Here is a 20,004-nt window from a genome sequence, read left to right as displayed (position 1 = left end):
GGCTTGCCTAGAGTGTGTGGGACCCTGAATTCAGTCCCCAGCACCACAGGTAACAACAAGAACAACAAAATAGGAGCTGGGGTTATGGCTCAGTGGTAGAACACTCACAACGCACGTGCAAGGCCCTGGGTTCGACCCTCAGCACCACATAAAAATAAATAAATAAAATAAAAAGTTATAAAAATTTTTTTAAAAAACCAACAACAAAATATCTAAAAACTGTATGCTTATATAACTGTATTTATATTCATACACACTATCATCCACAAATTAAAGAAATGGGATTTTAAAAAACATCAGCAGACAGTACAATAATATAAATGAAACAGAAATGTGGCCCCATTCCCTTCTCAAATTCTTCCACACTAAAAAGGAATGGGACTACAGGAAGAAGGCTTCATGTCCCTGCTACTTGATTCAGCACTATTAATTAGAGGCACGATACAAATAAGGCAAGATGAGCTCAAAGAATTAACAAATTGATCTGCCCATTAAATGAATTTTATACACAAAGTACAGAAAAAGATACTGGCTCACCATTTAAGGAAGGTCCCTGCCTGTCATTACCTTAATGGGTGGGGACCTGACCTAGACCATACAAAGATGAGCACATGAACCAAATAAGATTCTCATAGTCACATGGTAGATGGTAACAAACTCGAATTTGTTTATAGTAAAACATTTATTAAATGAAGAAAAAAATTGGAACTTGCAAAAAAAATGGCACTGCCCACCAATGACACATGTGTACATACATGAGTATGGGTACCACGTGCTGGCTGAAACCAACCTGATCTACTACTTTCTAGGGACCTCGGTGAAATACAGCAGTGTTGTCTCTATATTGCACTCAGGCTTCCAGAAACCACAAGCATCTCTCAGTTGTCCCTATAGCTGTTCTTCTTCCTCATCAGAGACAGGTAGTAACATGCATGGTGGCAGCTCTTTCAGCCAAGCATCTGCTTTTACAACCTTGGCACCAACCAGGGAGCTGGTGCCTATGCTTCTGAGCCCTGCCCTAGAGCAGAAAGATGGTGCATGCCTGATGAAGTGCAAGCTTGAAACACCAGATAAAATTCACTTATTTCTTTCAGACGCTATCCACATCCAGAAACAAGAGCCCCAGGAAGCAAAAAGGAATTCGAAGAGGAGGTCAGAAGCTCAACCTGCATTCAGAAAAGAGTTCACAGGAAGTAAACCAAACATCTGAAATGAAGGGAAGGAAGGTATCAAAATGGCATTCCTAGGCGTCATGTAGAGCCCGTCATGATATGTCTACCAATTTCTTTAAATCTGGGTCTGGAGTTGCACACAAAAGCAGGACCTGGACAAAATCATTAACCACCATAGTCAATTTAATCTGGTAAAAGTTTAATACTTCTATTCTGGCCCTAAGATCAAAATCATTCTTTCTAAGACACCACAGGATGATTCCATTTATCAGCAAGGAATGAAGTCAAATTTAAATGGACACCCTACAAGCTGCAGCTGGAAACATAGCTGGTAATCCATGAGTCATCCAGCTCTGCACTCTGGCTTTTCCCATATCTTTCATTCTTGCCTAGACGCTGCTATGCAATTCAGTATAATTGATACTTGCTTAAAGGGGGAAATGTGATCATCTTTACTATTGCTAACATCCCATTAAGACTAAAAGTTAATTAGGCTGTATTCTATAAAGTCAATTTGAGGCATTTGTCTCAATAGCATTATTGTAATTATTCCTCATCAAAATGAATACTGCCTCCTACAGTGTGCCAATGTCCTGTGTAAACAACAGCAAAAACCCAACTCACATTCTCTTCTCCACCTGAGTTACTCAAGTACGTTTATGTTCATATGGAACTGAAAATAAGGACTCATACATATTAACATGTTAAGAAAATACAAAGGCATGTTTAAGGCAAGAACAAAATAGTCTATGTATCCTAGCAGTACTATTAAAAGTCAAAAAGAGAGGCACCTTTTGAAGTTAACTAATTGTAGATACTGTTACCTAAAAAGGGATGCCACAGAAATGCTGAGGAAGGAGCTCCACAGCTCAGTGTCCATGTGCAGCTATGCAACCTCCTCCTCCCTCCCAGCTGTGCCGAAGGCTTTGGCGATGTCTTGGGCACACAAAAGAACCAGGGGCACCAAGAGAGCTATGAACATTTTTAGTAACCAAGAACCAAAGCTGATTTCCCTGGCAAGTTTAACCTCAAGGCTCAGAATTTAAATATATCAAAAGAATACTCTTAAATGAAATTTATGATTTAACAAAATATAAATGAAACAAAACAAAAGCATAAAAATCTGAAAGAAAGGGTGGTCCATCACAGAGATCTATATATCATACTGGTACTGACATTCTATGACTAAATGTTAACACAGGAATTGAAACAGTTTTTAGATGATACTTCTGAAGGAAAACTTACACTATAATCATATATCTTTTTAAAAACACTCTTCAGTTGCCATCATCTGTGGCCCAATGATATAATCATAATGGAAGAAAGTGGTAAAGAATAAAGGGCAGGAGGGACTGGGCTAAGGAAGGTGCACCCAGAAATGCAGACAATTCCTGAGTTGCCCATGGGAAGCACTAGTTCTCAACCTGTCTGCACATCAAGGATACGAGAGAAGCTTCAAATATCCCAATGCCCCCTGACCCCATCAATCTCTGGAGGTGGGAGCCAGGCAATGATAGTTTTCAAAGCTCCCCAGGTAATTCCAATATGCAGTCAACTTTGAGACCAGTGGCTTAAATCTATAAAAGGCCTCAGATGAAATGATGCTACAGTTAGATACGAACATGACATCTCAGTTCTTAGGGTGGAGGCGGGGAAAAAGAAACAGTACACAGTAGCAGAGCCACTCAAAAGTCCTGAATTCAAGTTCAAATTTTGTCGCTCCTGACCGAAGTGATCTTGAGGAAATCATCTGATTTTGTGGGGTCTCAATATGTATATATATTTTAATGACTTAAACATACTAATAAAGAAATACTTCCAAATGAGACAGTCTTGTCAGCATTTCAAAGTTGCAGTAAATCAAAATTCAAGGCTAAAGTCAAAGCCAGTATCTTTTTACCCACAATTTGATGTCATGTTTTACTTAACTGCTCTTTTTAACGTTTTAAGAGTTAGACCCACCAGCAAAAACTGAGTAAACTCTGCATATGTCAGGTGTCTTTTTCTTTCTTTCCCAAAATGTAGTTGCACAAATTCTGAATCCCAGTTAAACGGAATATGTTGATGAATTGTGGTCTGTCCAAAAACTTGCTTAACGTCCTCTGAAAAGAGAAAAGAAAGGTTGATTAAAACAAAGCAAGCCAGGGCCTTTTGTATAAAAACTGTTAAACAGATATTGCTTTTCTTCTTCTATAAAAAATAATTCAATATTAAATCAATTTAAAAACTGGCAAAAATAAAAGTAAAAATTCTCATAGAATCATTCAAGAAACCAAAGTCAGTAATCCCACCAAAGGTGCAAAAAAGAAAAATCAAAGTCGCACACACATGCGCACACACAGAGACATCCTAAAGGCAAAAGGAACCCAAAGTTAAAGGCTGAAACTATGATCATCTCATTTGTTCTGTTTCAAGAAATATTGGACTTTCAATCTGCATTGGCAGGAAACACATAACAGACCTACATACAATATACACTGGTCTCAAATAGAATCTTTACCTAGTTATTAAAAAGTTTTTGGAAGATTTAGATACCAGTTAAAGGAGTGAAGCACATATTCAACACCTGTAAGACTCTATTTGAGCTTTAAACAGTCAAAAAATTATCTGCTATACTTAAAGGAGATAGAAAGAAAAGTCAGCAGCCCGATTCTTTAACTTTGTGCTTTTTGTTTTTACTGAAGTCTTCAAATTGCCCAAATAATCCCATTTCAAGGCTTCCGAATGTACCATAGTTACCCGTCACTTCTTTTCAGCCTCTCCTAGAGACTGTAACAGGAATGACAGAAAAGAGGAGTATGAAGACACGACTTTTTTAAAGCTTCAAGGTTTTATTAGTTCCTTCTCCTCCCAAGAAAATGTGTGTTTGGAGGGTGGAGGATGCACAAGTTATTTGATTAATAAATTTTGTTCTGGCTTTCACATTTTTAAATATATCCACCAAACTTGCTCGTATTTATGAGCAAACTGTGCCTGACACCTTTTCCCCCTTTTGATTCTATTTAAAAGAAGAAGAAGGTTCTTTAGTCTTCTAAAGGGTGCCAAAACCTTTGGCATATGTTTCTGGTTCCCCCTAATTTCCTACTTCCACCCCTAGTATATCCACAAAGTTTTTATTCCATGCTTTTAAAGTTTCCAGAAAATGTTACAGGCTTGCCATGAAGAAATAGTAGTGCCACCATCAGCATAAGTGAAGGTGTGCATTTGCACAGAGAAGGCAATAAAAATCAGAATTATGCTGGGCATAAATTTTATAAAAGGTGGCAGAAAACCTCAGGCCGGCTCTAGTGAGGACAATAAAATCAAAACTTTAAAGTGCCAACTCCAATTTCTCTGCATTTATTCTGTCTTCTTCACTTTCAAGAAGAAAAAAAAAGCAGGATATAAAGAAAATGAAGTGAATTAAGAATTGGGATTTAAAAGAAAATATAGGCACGGAGGACTCTTAGAAGGTCTGATCAGAGACCAATAAAATGAATTTGATAGAAGAATCTCTTCAATACCTGAGAACAAATTACTAGAATTGGGTTCAAATTCTTCTAATAACAGTAGCCAAAATTTCTTGGGCACTCACCATGTGCTAGGTATTACTTTAATGACTGTAAGTCCCTTAACAGCATGAAGCCTGACTTCCTCCAGAGGCAAAATATACCAACCAAGATACTGTGCAGCTCCTTTCCAGTTCTCACGTCTATGTCTCTGTCTGGAACATGCCCGACAAGAGACTTCACAGGTCCTCCAGCCTTCTAATCTAGACCAGTTAAGTTATCTAAGGAGAAACGATGTTCAAGTGATAAAGACATGATCAAAGGATGCAATTTTTACACATTAAATAAAACTTTAGACCGTGATAAAATTCAGAGAAATATTGAGCAAATAAAAAGCTTTCTGGTTTATTCTCAGTGAACTTGAAGACTGCTTTTCACCAAGCATTCCAGTGAAGCAAAATTTTAATATAATCAGGGGATGTGGCTGGGGCTCAGTGGTAGCACACTTGCCTGGCATGTGTGAGGCACTGGGTTCAATTCTCAGCACCGCATTTAAATAAATAAAATAAAGGTCTATCAACAACTAAAAAAAAAAATATTTAAAAAAATTTAATATGATCATCATAGGACAGCTGTCAAATATAAGATCCTTTTTCTTCTCTCTCTCTTTTATTTGGTGGTTCTGGGGATTGAACCCAGACTCTCACGCAAGCTAGGCAGGCACTCTTTGAATCACATCTTTAGCCTGAGGTTTCTCCTCTTTTTGACCTCTCCTTCATGTCCCATAGAAACTAATAGAAAGTACTAACCAAATTGGATAGATAGATAGATAGATAGATAGATAGACAGACATATGGCACTCATCCATTTTAATATTTATATGGCTTTAGATTACTGATATGAGTTTAAGTTGTTAAAACATTTGTGAATGAAATTAAAATGGGTTTCATTCTAACCAACTATAATTAATGTAACATTTACTGCTTGAGTCCAAAACTGTGAACCTTTCCCCACTATTCCTTGAAGCTGGTCTCTCTTATGCAAATGCCTGCCTGAAGTACTGTTAGTAAGTCACTCAGGTTTATAGCTACACAGTATCACAAGATTATGTGTATGTATGTACACACATAAACTGTTTATTTTTATTTACTTCATATCTTTTATTTCCCAATGAATTATTAGCCCCTCAACAGAAAAGTCCCTACTTTTTACATTTGAGTCTCCCATGTGGCTGGCACAGTAGTGAGCATTCAGCAACTGTCCCCTAAGCAGCTTTTTAATTTAAATGAATCAAAAAAGTTTTATAAGAGACAGTATAACAGGTTAAGGCAGTGGCATTAACCCTTTAAGGTACTATGGTCTCCCTTGCTGAACTTATTTCAATGAGTAATAGTCTTTCTTATTAAAACTACCAGCCCCTATCCTTAACTGACTTTAAGTCTACTGAAGAGCTGAATAATCTATGTTTTAACCAGCACCCTAAATTTTCCTGATGCAAGAGTTGGGGACCTCATTTTACAAAAATGATCTTCAAGAGTTATAGGAGGTTAGACTCACACCTCACTAATTTTTAACTTTCCATTGAAACAGACAAAACAATGAAAGGAAGGAGGTAGGGCAGAGCCTCCAGACCAGCCAGCATAACGCAGTACTGTGTCAACACTGGTCATGCGTGGACCCTGGAGGACATTCAGGGCCACTGTATTGCTCAGCCCCAGTGGATGACATTCATTTCATGGACTAGTACTCCTTGGAGTTGGGCAATGTACAAACTCTGTGGCCCTGGGAAAGTGGCCCAGTCAGTTTCTTGGCCGTTCTCATGTACCAGCCATGCAGAAATTTTCATTTCAGTTCTCAGCTAGCTAGCCACCAACTCCTAAGCAGCATAGCTTATGATTACTGGACTAAGTTGTGTAGGAAGAGAAAGCATGGAAGGAGACATGCTGTACCCAGATCTAACCCACAGGAAATAATGCAGCAGCAGACCCAAACAGTATTGTCCATCAGCACTAAAACGCTGGGGCTTCCCATAGCAAGGAAAGAGAATTTTAAAAAGGAAGGCAAAGAAGAGGGAAAGGCTTCTTAAGAAACTAAGACTTGATCTGGGTCCTGAAGGCAGCCAAAGATGTACTCAGATAGACCTTCCAGGAATTATTCAATGAGAGCAACAGCGTGAAGAAAGGTTGGCTTCTGTGGAAGCAAGTTACGGGTTCAGTCATAGTGCCTTGGCCCAGAGCCACCTGGGTTTCTGAGATATGACAGATCCTGCTCCATGTAGCCATAGACACTGGCATCGTGTGCCAGCTACAAATATTATTTTTAAAACCTAGGACTTACTCAACATTATGGTGAAGAAAAGTTTGCTATGGGAAGAAGAACTGGCCATGGGACTTTGCCGGGGTAAAAAAATGCCTTGAGTTGTAGCCACTTGGCACAGTTCTACAAAACTTACTTTTCACTCTTATGACATGGCTAGCAGGATCATTATTCAAATATCCTAAGACCGCCAAGCCATTCTAATCAGACAGAGCAATGATATGCAAAAGATGAAATGAAGATATCTACCAATGTATCTATTCATCATCACAGCTAATAAACACTTTTTAAAAAGAAAAAATAAATCTTGCCACTCTGGAAAACTCATATATTTTCTCCAAAAAACATTTTATAGGCTCTTAAGTCCCTGAGTATTTTATTCTGCCTCATAAGCCATTCTGGGGCATCCATTTTCTAAAATACTTGCCTGCAGGTTCCTGAATAGCAACAACATCTATAAACCAAATAAATAACTGAAATGGTCCTGGCATCTCCCCTCACTTTGGCAGACATTAAAACGCCACCTTGAGTTAATATGCTTTTCTCCTTTGGGAGACACAAGGAGCTTTCTCACATAACATTTGATTGTTTAAGATTTCTACAGGCCTTGAGAAGCAATGACAGACAAGAGTATACTTCTCATCCAACAGCTGGCAAAATCAGAAAGAAAAACAATAACAACAACAACATATACATACAAAGGAATTTTCAAGTCCAATTCTGCCCTGTACTCTAGCTCCTGTGGGCAATTCAATGCGTTTTACCATTAAAGACTGAAGATCATCTAAAGCAAACTGAAGATCATCCTATCACTAAGGCCTCACTGTTTTCAGATCTTTCCTCTGCAGTTCTGGAGAGGAAAGAGAAGACCCAGAGACTTTTCAGTTGCTTGCTTGGTCCAAAATAATCCACAACTCACCAGCTGAGAGCTTCCAAATAAGCATGCTTTGACTGACCAATACTAACCTAAAAAAAAAATCAGATGGAAGTCCTTCCTAGTCTAAAACATTGGCCTTAAAAACTTACCATGCACTTAAATCATACAGATTAGGAAGCAAAAATAAGTTAGCACTAGAAAGTGAATGAGGCAGTAGGTATAAATTTTGAATATATAAAATCATGTTTTTCTTGGTTCAGCCACTCCTCCTGAAACAAATTACAATGCTTATCTCTAAAAGTGTAAACGCTGTTATTCCAGTCAGTGCCAAACAAACTATGTTTGGAAGGCCTACTGCTCCCATAAGATAACCAAGTAATGGTGATATTATTTAAGGCAAGACTTCACCAAATAAGGATTGCTCTGGGGGCTGGGGATGTGGCTCTGGGGCTGGGGATGTGGCTCAAGCGGTAGCGCGCTCGCCTGGCATGCGTGCGGCCCGGGTTCGAACCTCAGCACCACATACCAACAAAGATGTTGTGTCCGCCGAGAACTAAAAAATAAATGTTAATAAATCTCTCTCTCTCTCTCTCTCTCTCTCTCTCTCTCTTTCTCTTTAAATAAATAAAATCAATTTATTAAAAAAAAAAAAAGGATTGCTCTGGGTTTATTTATGGGACTCTACTTTCTCCACAAATATTTGCTGTGTAAAAGTCTGCTGGGTTTTACTTTTATTTCTTTCTTTTTGTATTGTAGATTGAACCCAGGACCTCCCACATGCTAGGCTAGCATTCTAACACTGAAATACATCCCCGGCCCTTTTTAAATTTTATTTTGAGATAGGGTCTCACTAACTTATGCAGGCTGGTTTCAAACTTGCAATCCAGTCTCAGATTCAAGCTGAGATTATAGATGTGTGGCACCACACCTGAGAGCTGTATTTTTTTAAATCATAAAAAGATGATGGGCTGGGGATGTGGCTCAAGCAGTAGCGCGCTCGCCTGGCATGCGTGCGGCCCGGGTTCGATCCTCAGCACCACCTACCAACAAAGATGTTGTGACCGCCGAGAACTAAAAAATAAATATTAAAAATTCTTTCTCTCTCTCTCTCTCTCTCCTCTCTCACTCTCTCTTTAAAAAAAATATTAAAAAAAATAAAATAAAAAGATGATAACGAAGTGGCAGCTGTTTCTTCCTAAAGGTATCTTTAAAAAGTCAACTAATTTCTACTAAGTTAATAAATTTTTCTGGCTGCAGGGTATACATATGGTGGAAATTTCTGAAATCTGGATCACATGACACATTCTCTAATATACAGAAAGTCCTCAGAAATCAACTAAAAAACCTTTAGAACTAATAAATGAGCCCAGCAAGGCAAGAAGATACAAGATCAGTATACAAAAATCATTTATATTTCTACACATTTGAAATAAGCAACCTAAAAATGAAGTTAAGAAAACATTTCCATTTACAATAACTTTGAAAAGAATACTAGAAATAAATCTAATAAAAGATATGTAAACTATAATCTCTAAGAACTACAAAAAACCTGTTGACTAGAAGACTAGAATATTGTTAAGATGGCAATATACTTCCAAAGTTAATGTGAAAATGGTAATGGTTTTCCAAAGAGATCCACAGAGTCATTGTAATCACTGTCAAAATCCCAACTGGCTTCTTTGTAGAAACTGACAAGTTGATTCCAAAATTCATATGAAATTTTCAGGAATCAGAAGAGGCAAAATAACCTTGGAAAATAAGAACAAAGTTGGATTTCAAAGTCGAGACTATGTGGTATGGCATAAGATAGACCTTGATTTACTCAGATTTTTCACCACTATGACTAAAAGTTCTGACGAGAACAATTTTAAGGAAGAAAAGTTTATTTGAGGTCTCACGGTTTCAGAGGTCTCAATCCATAGGCAGCCAGCTCCATTCTTGTAGGCTCCAGGTGAGGCAGAACATCATGGTGGAAGAGTGTGGCAGAACATCATGGTGGAAGAGTGTGGCAGAAGGAAGCAGCATGCTACCAATACCCACCTCTTCCAGCCACACACTACCCGCCTTCAGTTGTCACTCAATCCCTATCCGTGGGTGAGTTCACTGATTGGGTTAAGGCTCTCCAAACCCAATCATTTCACCTCTGAATGTTCCTGCATTGTCTCACACATGACCTCTTGGGGGACACCTCACATCCAAACCATAAGAGGCCTATAGACCCACAAGAAAATTAGAACAAATTAAAGTTAGAATGCAAACAAGAGTCCAGAAATAAATCCTTATATTTATGGCCAACAAATCTTCAACAAATATAATAAGATAATTCAACAGGAAAATTGTCTTTTCAACAAATGGTACTGAGACGAGATAGCTACATGTGAAAGAATGAAATTGGGTCCTGATCTCCTACCACAAATAGAAATTTCACCAAAAGGAACCAAATATTTAAATGTAGAGCTAAGACTGTCAACAACTTCAGAGGACAATATAAGCATATATTATAGAAAATTATAAAAGAATACATAGGCATAATCTTTGTGACCATGGATTAGTAAATGACTGATTAGATATGACAATCAAAATAAAAGCCACAAAAGAAAAAAATAGCCAAGTTGGACTTCATCAAAATTATATTTTTTTATGATCCAAATACCATCATGAAAGTGAAAAGACAGCCTAGAGAGTAGGATAAAAACTTTGCAATCACAAATCTGATAAGGAACTATGGATCATACAAAAAATTCGCACAACGACAATAAGAAGACAATCCAATTTTAAAATGGGCAAAGGATCTGAGTAGAAATTTTCTCAAAGAAGACATAAGTTACTAAGTACATGAAAAGATGTTCAGTATCATTACATATCAGGTAGATGAAAATCAAACCACAGTAAGCACTTCATCCAAGCAGGACAGGTATAATCAAAAGAGATAGTGTTGATGAGGATGTGAAGAAATCAAAGCCCTCACACACTGTTGGGAATACACAACAGCACAGACACTCTGGAAAACAGACAGGTCCTCAAAATGTTAACCAGAGTTATCATACGACATAGCAATTATTTTCTCATGTGTATCTTCATGAGAAATGAAACACATGTCTGTAGAAAAAGGTGTACACGAATGTTTAGAGCAACATTATTCATAACTTGCCCCACAGTGGGAAACAACCTCTACACTCACTTACTGATAGAAGGATTAAACAAAATGTGGAATATCCATAGAATGGACTATTAGTCATCAATAAAAAAGGAATAGCATGCTTGCTAATATGTGGATGAACCTTGACAATATTATGCTAAGAAGTCTGTCACAAAAGACCACATATTCTATGATTGCATTTATGTGAAATGTAGACAAATTCATATAGACAGAAGGTAGACTAATGGTTGTCTAGGACTGAAAGGACCTACAAAAGTGGAGACTGGGGTGTTAAGGGGAATATGTCTGCTAACATTTGGGGCTCCTTGTCAGGGTGATGAAAATGTTCTAACTGAAAGTGGATTCGGTTACACACAACCGGAAATGTACTGGTAAACCCACTGAATTATGAATTATATACAGATGACTGGGTAAATGGGGGATTATATCTCAACAAAGCTGATTTTTCAAAAACATGGACCTGCCAGAGCCACCTCTCACCGATGATGAACACGGGCAAATTACTGACTCAATTCTCTCAGTCTTTACAATGGGCATAATATATCTATTTTAGAAAATTATTCTGGAACTAAGTATGCCTAGCACGATGCTCCATACACAGTAGGTGAGCATTAAGATGATAAAACTCTAAAATCTAAAGTCTCAATTATACTGAAAATTATTATTTGGGCACCAAATATTTACAAATGATACAAAAAAAAATCAGGCACAGTGTGATTTGGGAATATCAGTTTATGCACCTCTCAAAAGGCCATGATTTTCCTCAAATATTTAAAATCCATCCTTCCCTGAGTTCATGTACTAAAATTTTGAATGAAAAATGATCAAAATTAAGTAATTTTCTATTATGTTTCTTAAAGTACAAAATTAGGAAAGATTAAGAACCTCCACTCTGTACTTTGAAGATCTTTGAGATACTAGAAATATTTAATTGGCAAATTACTTGCAAATGCCATTAAGTGGTTAGACTGAATTTGTTTTTTACAAATTCTATGGGCCCTTATTCCTGAACCTCCACCACACTATAATCTGAAATCACAAGGTCTTCACTTATACAAATTTTAACTTTCTACATTTTTGTTTTCATACAGAATAACTAAATTAATGCACTTTAATTTCTAAAAGATTTACTTTTCAAAGCCCCAAATCAATGAAAACAAGTTTCCCATTAAAATAAAAAAGGTTCATCAAGCTATATTATTTCAAACACTAAGCCATAATCTCTCTCACACAGATTCTAAAAATTCTATTAATACAATAAACACAAAAAAGGATGTTTCTGTTAAACATGAAAGTAAACCCCCTCTAGGAGGCAGGAGGCAAGACTTTCTCTGAACAGCTTCACACTTTATTTCTAACTTTGCTAAATCCTCAGAGAAAAGTTGTGGTTTTGCCCTAAGAGAAATAATATTCCACCCTGCTGATATGGTTAACAACAGCTGATATGGCCATCGTCTGAAGGGAGCAAAAGACAAATTGTTGAATTCGTAAGTTAAATAACATAATGGAGTAAGTGGATGCAGACTTATCTACTACCACATGCTCCAATATCAAGGTTGCCATTTCAAACCCTCTTGACAAGTGCCTTTTTAGATTAATCACAGTTAAGGGTCTGAAGAGGAAAGAAGTATTCTGACTACAATTCAGCCCTGCTCTAGGAAGTTCTAGGGGGAAAATGGGTGCCATTAAAAACAGAGTAAGTACAGCCCAAGTACTTCACATTAAAACTGAGTTCTCCATAAGCCCCTGCAAACTTTTATTATTATTATTCTGAACATGCAAGTACAGAGATGATAAGTGTCTTTCAAAAAATAAGCACACACAATCAAGCCAAGCTGAATGTTACATGAAGTCATATACAATGTTGACGCATATAAAAATTAAGACTAATTTAAAACTCTTCCAGTTCTATACTTAGAGAGTGAAGGAACCACCCTTATTAAAGTTATGTGGCATCCTGGAAAGAATATTGTTCTAGTGCCAGAAAACAAAGTTGTGGTGCCTACAAAACCAGTCACCTTTCTACCCCCTGGGCCTAATCCCTCACGCATGAAAGAAAGCCATAAACTACACTAGCCATTGTACAATTGAAGTATGAACTATGTTCCTTTGGAAAGCCTGTTTAAAACATTCCACGGCCCACGCCCAAAGATTCTGAATCAGCAGCTTTGAGATGGAGCCAGTGTGTCCAGAGTGGTAACAAACACTCCCACACTATTACAATGGGAACCCTTACAGACGCCTCATTGATAAGAATCCTATTCTAAAACCAGATAGACCTACAAATCCTCAAGATTAATACACCATTCAAGTCTGCATAGAGAATGTTGGTTACCAACAAGGAAAAGGCTAAAGGTCAATCGATATTTAGCCTAAGATAGTCATCACCTATCACACTTTCTGTACTGACTAAATCAATAGCAGAAAAGCCCACTGAGATGTCTTCAATCTGCTAGAAAAAGTATTTTCAAATGAGTAGACTAAATCATTAACAGCCCTTCAGGACATCAAAAGTAGGTCAGTTAAAATGGTGTTTGGAGGCATATAGCAGACTGTGGTCACTCTCCAGATGTGCCTGCTTTAATCATCTGTTAATTATTGTTAACTTTCATCACCACTGGAGAACACAACCAAAAAACTCCAAAGCTTTGAAATTCTTAAAGCAGCACAAAGAATACTAATTCATTCTCTAAATGCAAGTATAATATCCATATTGTTTAAAAAACCAATTTCCTAAGCTAGTTTCCTTAGACGGATGTTATCAAAAATAATTTTCTTACAAAAGCATTAACATACATTTAACCCTCCTTAAATGCTTCAAGAGCAGATGTACTACAAATGCACACCCACAGTGATCCCATATTAGTATGAAACTGTTTTATTTCAATTAAAATGTCTAACTATCCACCCCCAACATATACCTAAACTGTAATTTTCTCTGAGAACTTCCAATATGTTCTTGATTTTGTTTCCTTTATCAACCTATCAGAGCAAAAACTGCCTTGCAACTGTTGGGAAGAAATCAGTCATTAGCAGCAAGATTACAGCAAATTTTCCAATTTAGAAAAACTGTATTTTTATCTCTCTCTCATACTGAAAGAATAATGGTATAATTTTACTATTTTTAAATGAGCTGTACAGTTTAAAATGCTCAAATTTTCCCAGGACTCCAAGTCTTAGGACTCACTGCTAGCAGCTTTTACTCCACACCCGGTTCTACTGACAAGTCCTCTTCACCCTTGGTCTTGCTCACAGATGCGCACGCATGCACAGGTACCCAGAGGGCCCCCTGTGCGGCCTCTCCACACCATGATAGCCTTCTAGAAGCAGTTAACCTTCAGGCCACAGTTAACTAAGGAGTGGCTTCACAGGGTTCTCATGATTTCCTCTCCAATTGACATTCTTCCACCTTCTCAACAAGCCTGCCTTTTCCCCCTCCCTATTTTTAAAATGGAGTGATGAAGTAGCAAAAAGTACAATATTTTAGCCATTTGAGCATGGGCGATGCTCAGATTATCCCACCAACTGGAAGTGCTCTCTGATACCACTATCTTTCAAAATTGAAGCCATTATGGTCAATCGTGCAAATCCGTATTTAGCTTTTCGTAAATAGTGGATTTTTGACCCAATGAACTGGAACAGCTTCTGAGCGGGTCTCTAGGAACTCTGACAAGATGCTCGGTGTGCAGCCACACCACGATTGTTACCGACGTGGAGGTGTTCGTTTTCAAAGCTCACGCTGCCCTTACTGGGAATTCTTGCTCCCGCTGGAATCGACTATGTGTAAGAAAATGTGCTTGAGTACAACACAGTGGACATAAAATCTGTAGGGCAAGAAGTTTCTTCCCCAAAAGGAAACATTATTTCTACCAAATACCCAAATCAAAATCAGTATTAACAAACAATTTCCCAAATAATTTTCCTTCTGATTTGTAAACAGTCGGGTATCTTTTTTTTTTTTTTTTTAATATTTTACTTTCCAAAGGCCTTTTACAAAGATAATAATAAATGCTGGTTGAAGCCTAGTTCCAGGACAGGCAACCCTCTAGCTTTTTGTATTTAGTATTAGACTTGAGAGGTTAACTTGGAAACTTCTCATTTTCACACTTCTAATTCTCATCATTTTCTGCACCCACATGACAGTTACTGAAGTGGGCTGTTTCCACACATTTCCTCATGTTGTCTAGCTTGCATGTTTTGCCAAAGTATACCAATTTCACTTTTGTCACAGCAGGTGTTCCTGGACACAGTCTAACTGAACCTAGAAAGGGCCCCTTCAAACATCATCCACGTTAGGGAATTAACTGAGAAGGAATAGTTTAGGATTAAGAATTAACTAGTTTAAAAATTGCCTCAGTTTTGTGGATCTTATTTAGTGTGATACACAGGAAAGAAAGGTCCTGTTAAAATTAAGTCTGTTAAGTGCTAGTTTGAACAAAGTCAAATAGATTTATTTTTCCTGCAGGACTTCTCAGAGCCTTAATAAACTAAAAATCTTAGGCTTTATGATTCTCTAGTTGGAGAGTCCTTTTTTCACAACACTTACTAATAAAAATAGGAATCCCTCCTATAAAGTTACTAAACATTATTTTTCCACGTAAAGATTAAAGGACAAAAGGCCACTACCATTTCCAATAAAAGGGCAAGACTGGACTGGCTTCTTCTGCACTCCAGGCTAACTGACAGGGCTTGTAAAAGAAAACGCAGGCCAGTTTCTTCCATTCCACATTTCATGAAAATCAGAACCAATTCTCTTGAAGGGCTTTTATTAGGTAGCCAACAAATAGCCCTTTCTGTATTCTTTATAACTCATTAATTGTTCTATACTTATTTTAGTTATGAAAAAATGTCTTTTCAAATCTACTTCTTATGTTACATAATGGGATTGTCAAAAACATTTCATTCCCTTGTATGTCCCAAATTAAAAGGCATCCCAAAACCAATCATCATTACATACATAAACTACAGCTGATATTTTTAATAGCAATGTTGGTAAAGACTTAAAATACGATATTTTCACTAGTTCAACTGGCCTTCTATGAAAAGCAGATTTTATCTTTGACAGATCACTGACCCCTTTAAGATTTGATAAAAGCTATGCAATTTCTCTCCAGAGGTGAGGGAAAGCCCATTTAGACAAAATATTAGAAACCATTGTAACCATTTATGGACTCTCTGATATTTGTCTAGGTCTTGCACACTGAGAACCCACGTATTTCAAATTCAATTAAAACCTTGGAACAGTTCCCCCAAATACATGCGCACGGCAGGGCACACACACACACACACACACACACACACACACACTCCTACTCTTCGTCATCATCACTGCCTCCACCACCAGGACTGAGATAATGAAATTGGGTTACGTTCACAGACTAAGAATAACTTTGAAATTGGACATAAAAATACATTTCATGAAATTCTGTCCACTGTAATAAAAAACATAAATAAAAAAGTCAAAGGAAGAGAAAAACATGTAAAGGTATTATGCAAATAAAATTTTAGCTCTTCACTCAAGGAAGTGCTGTGGTATGGAACATACTTGAAATTTCCAAGAAGTCCACTGGACAAAAGGAGGATTCAAGCCCTCCACCACTACTGAGCAAGGCTACTACTAACATGGCCTACTTCAGAATCACCACTAAGGAAAGGGCAATAAATAAGAACAGGTGAGGTCTTTAGTTAGCATCACAATAAGACTGATCACTAATGCACATGCCAAACACTTCAGATAATGGCTTCATTTTACCCCCCCCCCCCACCTTTCTAACTTCACAATGAAAATGCTCTTCTGCTGAGCATCATTAATTAAGAATTATGGTAAAACAAAAGTTTCTACAAAACTACCATCAGCACCACCATGCTCAGACACCAGTAAGTCCCTCCACACTCTAACCACCTCACACACACTCAAAAAATGGAATGATTATGTGCCTGCTGCACAAAAAGACTGGGAAGCAGTGTCACAGGCCCATGTGCCTCTGACTCTGCCCCAGACTAATCAACACAACCAAAATCGTCTCTTCTAAGCATCTTTCTGATCCTACCCTTGTCCTCCAAACAACCTGAACTGGCTCCCAACTGCCTCTCATATAAAATAAAAACTCTTGCTCTGGGCCCTGTGGTTGGGAGTTCCGCCAGATGTGCCCCTCCCTCACATATCTAAAGCTACACCCCTCAACCAAGGGCTTTGTCTGCCTCAACCTGTTCAAAGACCACCATCCCAGCCCTCTCTGCTGCCCTGTGGTCCTCCCATCAACTCAGAATTCTGTTCATACCCAAAGACAAAGCTCTCCTTGGTAAGCCCACATCAAGCTTTTTTCTAAGTAACCTAGACATCTGTGTAAAAAACACTATTTTCTTTTTATTTTCACTTGTTCTAATTAGTTCTACATTATAGTAGAATGCATTTTGACACCTCATACATAGATGGAGTGTAACTTTTCATTCTTCTGGTTATACATGATGTAGAATTATACCAGTTGTGTAATAATATATGCACATAGGGTAATACGTCTAATTCATTCTACTATCCTTCCTACCCCCATAACTTCTCTCCTCCCTTCACTCCCCTCTGACTAATCCAAAGTACCTCTATTCTTCCCTAGCCCCCTTCCCTGCTTATTGTGACTTGGCATCCGCATATCAGAAAAAACATTTGGTTTTCTCTGGGATTGACTTATTTCACTTAGCATGATATTCTTCAGCTCCATCCATTTACCAGCAAATGTCATAATTTCATTCTGCTTTAAGGATGAGTAATATTCAATTGTTTATATATACCACATTTCCTTTTCCATTTATCTGTTGAAGGGCACTTACATTGGTTCCATAGTTTAGCTATTGTGAATTGAGATGCTATAAACATTGATGTGGCTGTGTCACTGCAGTATGCTGATTTTAAGTCCTTTGAGCATAAATGGGGGAGTGTTAATTGGGTTAATGGTGAATCCATTCCAAGTTTTTGAGGAATCATCATACTGCTTTCCAGAGTGGTTATACCAATTTCCAATCTCACCAACAATGTATGAGTGTACCTTTCCCCCCACATTCTTGCCAACATTTATTGTTGCTTGTATTCTTGATAATTACCATTCTGACTAGATTGAAATGAAATCTCCATGGGCTGGAGATATGGCTCAAGTGGTAGCGTGCTCGCCTGGCATGCGTGCGGCCCGGGTTCGATCCTCAGCACCACATACAAACAAAGATGTTGTGTCCGCCGAAAAAACTAAAAAATAAATAAAATTCTCTCTCTCTCTCTCTAAAAAAAAAAATAAAAAAAATGAAATCTCCATATAGTTTGGATTTGCATTTCTCTAATTGCTAGAGATGTTGACCATTTTTTCACGTATTTGTTGATCAATTGTATTTCTTTTTCTGTGAAGTGTTTATTCAGTTGCTTTGCCCATTTATAGATTGAGTTATTTGTGTTTTTAGGTGTTGAGTTTTTTGAGTTGAATTCTTATATAAGCTGGAGATAATGCTCTATCTGAGGTGCATGTGGTAAAGATTTTCTCCCATTCTGTAGGCTCCTTCTTGACATTATTGTTTCCTTTGCTGAGAAGAAGATTTTTAGTCTGATTCTAGCCCGTTTATTGATTCTTGACTTTACTTCTGCTTCAGGAATCTTATTAAGGAAGTCAGTTCCTAATCCGACATGATAAAGATTTGGGCTTACTTTTTCTTTTATTAGGCACAGGGTCTCTATTCTAGTGCCTAAGTTCTTGATCCATTTTGAACTGAATTTCATGCAAGGTGAGAGAAAGGGGTTTAATTTCAGTTTGTACATACGGATTTCCAGTTTTTCCAGCACTTAGTTCAGTGGCTGGTATACAACAGGTGATCAATAACATAAAGATACAAATGCCAGTTTGTATTTTTCATTTTCTCGTAAGATCATGTAAACCACACACACACACACACATGTTTTTTTTTTTCATCATGATACTGTGGATTAAATTCAGTACCTAACAACTGGGGTGATGCTCTACCAATGGTCTATATATCCCCAACCCTTTTTATTTTTTTATTTTGAGATAGTGTCTCATAAACTTTCCCAAGTTGGCCTCAAACTTGTGATCCTCCTGCCTCAGCCCCAGTTGCTGGGATTACAGGTATGCGCCACCACTTGCAACAACCCAGTAAACCATGTGTCTTGAGAGCAAAACCAGACCAGGAGCGACTCCCTGGATTTTCTTAATTTCTTTTGATCCTTCTTTCTCCCACTGCCAATCAGGAGCCGAGCCACACAGATTCACTCTTGGGAATGGCCCTGGCAGTGACACTACTTTCCACGTGACCATCACCTCCAGAGCTCAAAGTCCAAGTCCTAACCTTGGCCTACAGGGCCCTACCTGAGCTCCTCTCCTACTGGCCTCCTCCTGCCTCACTCCATTCACTTGGGTTCTCCTTGCTGTTTCTCAAATATGCCAAGCATACTCCAGCCCTAGAACCTGGGTTGTAGTTATTTCTTCTTCCTGGGAACATCTTCCCCAACCCACCCCAATTCCCTCACCTTTTTTTTTTGGTTTGTTTTTAACTACGGTAAGGACACTTTACATGATATCTATCCTCCTAGTAGATTTTTTAAGTGTACAGTATTGTTAATTGTATGTGCAAAGTTATACAGCAGATCTCCAGAACTTTTTCATCTTGCTTAGCTGAAACTGTACGCTTGTTGATAACTTATCATTTCCCTTTTCACTCAAACCCTAGAAGCTACCACTCTTTGACTCTATGAGTTTATCTATTTTATTTTAGATAACTCATTTAAGTAGAATCCTGCCTGTCCTTCTGAGACTGGCTCTTCTCACTTAGCATAATGTCCTCATGGTCCATTCGTAAGGTATATGGCAGGATTTCATTTTATGACCATACATTATTTCGCTATATATCCCACATTTTTTTTACCTGTTCACCTATTGGTAAATGTTCAGATCATTTCTACATTTCAGCTATTGTGAATATTAGGCCGATGAATGGGAG

The 20,004-nt window shown here is 37.8% G+C and overlaps 1 protein-coding gene across 1 annotated transcript in view; it reads right to left on the bottom strand.

Moving 5' to 3' along the window:
* SLC25A13 (solute carrier family 25 member 13) overlaps positions 1–20,004 on the bottom strand; it is a 188,806-nt gene that overhangs the window by 92,302 nt on the left and 76,500 nt on the right. Inside the window, 1 exon segment of the mRNA XM_081288022.1 lies at positions 3,135–3,274. Coding sequence (XP_081144148.1) covers positions 3,135–3,274 — 140 coding nt within the window.

This window comes from Spermophilus citellus (assembly GCF_964194105.1).
Source record: "Spermophilus citellus genome assembly, chromosome: 3".
In the NCBI taxonomy this organism is placed as follows: domain Eukaryota; kingdom Metazoa; phylum Chordata; class Mammalia; order Rodentia; family Sciuridae; genus Spermophilus; species Spermophilus citellus.
This window is presented reverse-complemented; position numbering and strand designations above follow the sequence as displayed.